This window comes from Drosophila navojoa, chromosome 4, assembly GCF_054131105.1.
Source record: "Drosophila navojoa isolate 15081-1374.11 chromosome 4, UAZ_NAV_1.0, whole genome shotgun sequence".
Lineage (NCBI taxonomy): Eukaryota > Metazoa > Arthropoda > Insecta > Diptera > Drosophilidae > Drosophila > Drosophila navojoa.
In genome coordinates, this window is record NC_142892.1 from 4,471,337 (window position 1) to 4,475,273 (window position 3,937).

At 41.6% G+C, this 3,937-nt stretch overlaps 1 protein-coding gene across 1 annotated transcript; it reads right to left on the reverse strand.

Moving 5' to 3' along the window:
• Window positions 1–18: 18 nt before the first annotated feature.
• Window positions 19–3,586, reverse strand: LOC108651855 (uncharacterized). Its single transcript, XM_018101768.3, has 6 exons — window positions 3,145–3,586; window positions 2,450–3,077; window positions 1,256–2,077; window positions 1,056–1,198; window positions 747–990; window positions 19–683 (listed from the first exon to the last, which is right to left on the reverse strand). The coding sequence occupies exons 1-6, from the start codon at window positions 3,303–3,305 to the stop codon at window positions 342–344; spliced, it is 2,340 nt and encodes a 779-aa protein (XP_017957257.1). The 5' UTR covers window positions 3,306–3,586; the 3' UTR covers window positions 19–341.
• Between the last annotated feature and the right edge of the window lie 351 nt (window positions 3,587–3,937).

Here is a 3,937-nt window from a genome sequence, read left to right on the forward strand (position 1 = left end):
CATAAGGGAAACTATGAGTAGCTGTTTCACTGCTTGTTTTTATATTTATTAGATCTTTCGAAATTAGAATATGCGCGTTCTTATTCGTATAATATACATATATAAATATATATATTCACTGCATTTGAAACGCTTTAAACAAGAATAAGACGTAGAGCCAACACGAAAATATAAGAAGGAGAAAAAACACATGCATTTGCTTGCTCACCGGGACTTTAGAAGCCCCAGGAAACAAGTCAAGAAAATACGTAGTGTAGACTTTGGATTAATGACAATGTTGCTGCTTCTACTGCTACTGCTAATAATGATGATAGTGATCATGATGGTATATTATTGTTCTCTCATTGGGAGCGGCAGCCCAAAACATCGGCATGACCCTCATCAGAGCTATTCGGTTGACTGCCACGTCGACGTCGCTGCTGCTCCTGCTGTTCAGTTGCTATATTTCTAGGATTCAAGCTGATATGGCTGCTGCTGCTGCTGCTACTGTTACTGTTACTGCTACTGCTGACTTGATTACGATTCCGTGGAATCTGTACAGCAAGAGCATTGCGCCGCCTTGGTTCTATAAGCTGTCTTATGAAATAATGTATCTGGTTGATATCAAAGTCGCCTACATCCAAAATGCTGCGTTTGAAGTTACGCTGCAACGTTTCCTTCAAAGCATCCGTGCGAGGCACCTCCTGCAACAACAAACAAAATTATATAATCAGTAATCCTTAATGTGATCTATGCCAGCCACTCACTGCTTCTGGTTGACCACTTGGTGCCCAAATCTTGACATTGTGATCTAGTCCAGATGTCGCCAGCACTGGCATCCAGGGATGCTGCTCCAGACAATTGACTACGCCAGCATGATCGCCTTTTACAAAATTCATCACTGCTTCGGTGTTTTTGTCCCAGAAGAAAATGTTGCCACAATCACTGCCACTGATGATATATTCGGAGTGTGGGCCAAAGAAGTTGACACCCTTAATGGTGCGGCTATTGCTATTGGAAGGATGACATAATAATTGAATATTATGATTTCTATTATGTGTAAGCATTATATTTACATGTGTCCCTCATAGTTGTGGAGATATTCGCCTTCCTTATAATTGCGACTGTCATAGAGATAGATGCCGGCATCGCTGTAGGAAGCCAGTATCTCACTGCCGCTATGATTATAAACAGCGCAGGTAATCTGCGTGATCTTTACCTTAAAAAAAGTACAGATTAGTTAACGGAATCTTTCAAAGGTTCATATTATTCTCACATCTTTCAAGTCCTTGGGCGTCATTTCGTGCACAGCATTGGAGCTCAGGTTGCGTTTGTCATAGACGCGCAGCTTGTCATCGGATCCGCTAACACAAAACTCTGGCATATAGGGATGATGAGCAATGCTGAAGAGGCGTACACGTCTCTTGTCCTCCCTGGAGACGCAGCGCAGCATGGTCGAGCACTCATTGCTGCGCAGATCAAAGTGTTTTACTGCAGCATCCTCTCCAGCGCTCATGATTTCATGACGGCTCTGTGGAACGATAACCAACTTATGCACAGCATCACTGTGGTTATAGAGACGGGTGGTTTTGGTGGTGCTGCTGCCGGATGGTGGGATTACAGCGCGTCTCACTTGACCATCACGGCTGGAGGAGACGATGTCTAGGCAGCCGATGCTATCAATGAATTTGGTTTGGAATATATTCAAACTATGGCCCGATTTGAAGTTGTGGCGAGCTTTGCCCTTTGCCCAGTCCCAAATAATGATGCACAGATCATCGGAGCCCGAGCAAATCAAGTCTCCCGTGCGGTTGAAGCTCAAACAGTTGACACAGCAACGATGCAAGTTCAAGGAATCCAATAATTTCATTCGCTCAACCACCTGTCTGGTTGCGTAGTATCCCTGGCCAAAGCTCTGCGATGAGGTTTGTCCACCACGCCAATCGATGCGATTGAAAAGGTTATGCTCCCTTCTCATCAGCTCCTGGGCAAAATTCCAATTATATTCGGGCTTCGGTTTGCCCATGACTTTATTCACTGCAGCCTCTACTTGGGCCTTATCGGCAACATTCGCCACCGTCTCAACGTATTCATCATCCTGCAGAGAATAAAGATATTAGAAATATGCCATTATACATATTAGGAGTGCGCACAACTTACGTATAAAAACATAATTGTGTATAAATGATAATAGTAATCCGTATAGATTTATTGCTTAAAATTCTACTAATACGACTGAATGTTTTCGTTTTATAATAATAATAGTAATATATTTCTATCCGCATAGAGCTATTGCTTGTAGTTCTACTCAAACGACTGAATGTATTTGTTTTATATTATTTCCATACTACTATGACAATTGGAACAAATGCCTATCAATGTGTAAATTGCAATACAATTATGACGAACAACTAATAGAGCTTGTCGAGCCATTCACCAAATATTTAAATAGAAGGTTTACTTGACTTACGGAATCGTTTTCCTCATTGCTGGAGGTGTAATAGCGATTCCAAAAGGCAACGCTTGATCCCGAACTACTGTCATCGTGAGCTCCCTGGGAAAGAGATTCATCATCCGTATGTGCTTCATGATCGGCGACTTCATCACCACCATTGTTATCCACATCCGTATTATTAATCTCGCTGTTGTTGTTTTCATTAGACTGACCATCGCTGTCACTGCTAGAGTACAAGTGTTCCGGGTGGCGATAAGTGCGAGTACGTTGTCGAACTGATCGACGAAATACACGTGAATTGGAATCGGTATTCGCGGAAGCATCTTCTTCATCATCAACGACACTGCGCCTGGTCGAGGTGGACAGCGAAGGATCAGGACAAGAGACTTCAGAAGCAGCCGGCATTTCATCCGAAGAGTTGTGCAACATGTTATTGATTGAGAGCTCTTGCGATCGAGAACTGTTGCGCTCAGCACCTGCCCCGTCGCCTGAAGCTTCGTCGATTGCAGCGTTTACTGAGTTCTCGACTGCTTTCATTGGCTCATCCGGCTTCTGTTCCTGGCTGCTTTCTTCTAATTCAATTTGATTATTCTTATTATTATTGTTGTTGTTTTTGCTGGTGCTGCTTTCGTTTGCCTCATCGCTGCACACGGTGTAAAAATCGATTAACTATAGGTCAGTAAGAAATTGGAATTTTGTTGCTCACTTACCCAACCAAAATGGGATCCACTTTTGATCCAGTTGCCGTTTCTGGTTGTGGTGCTCCTTCTCCATTTTCATATTCCTCTTCATCTTTGGAGTTGGTACGCTTTTGGCGCTTGCAGGCTGTTGCCGTGTCCGAACCACACACTTCTTCAGCTTCAACGTCCATTATAAAAATTAAGTGTGTGGATTATGTGCATTTATCTTAAACACCTGCAATTTTTCTTGTGTACGCAGCAGAAATTAAGACGATTGTTTATGTTTTAAGCGGTGATGGGAAATGATTGACACCAAGAACTACGATAGCTCAGGGATGCGCAAGTAGTCGGTCTAACAATTATCGACAACTATATTTGTATTGTTCTGTTTATTTAGGTGTTCTAAATTCTAATAAAACTTCATAGCAAATTTTGTACAATCATTTTTGAAGTATTTGGCATTACAAACAAAAATATTACGATTACGATTACGACATCGTAGCGATGTGTCTTAATAATCAATATCGATAAGTACATATATTGCGCCAAATATTAAATGAATTTTGCGTGTGCTAAATCACTGACCACTGTTGTTTGGTCAGTGGCTAAATTCAAATTAAACTGGAGTCAAGATAATGAGTACTTATACTTTTAAATTGATGAACTTAATAAAACGCACTATAAAAGCAGTTTACAATCTACATATCTTGTTCATAGCCTGTGTGATGTTAGTGCGTTTTACAGCTGTCTCTTCTGCTCTCTTCGACTGCTTCAATATTCAGAGCGCAAGAAGTTAGTCTTTGACTCTTAGACTTGAGAGTTC

Excerpts from the sequence above, each read along its gene's own strand:
- LOC108651855 (XM_018101768.3), bottom strand. The coding sequence starts at position 3,305 with ATGGACGTTGAAGCTGAAGAAGTGTGTGGTTCGGACACGGCAACAGCC. Across the intron at positions 3,078-3,144 it reads GTGGATCCCATTTTGGTTGG|CGATGAGGCAAACGAAAGCA; the intron begins GTAAGTGAGCAA and ends CACCGTGTGCAG. Across the intron at positions 1,199-1,255 it reads CGCCCAAGGACTTGAAAGAT|GTAAAGATCACGCAGATTAC; the intron begins GTGAGAATAATA and ends ACTTTTTTTAAG.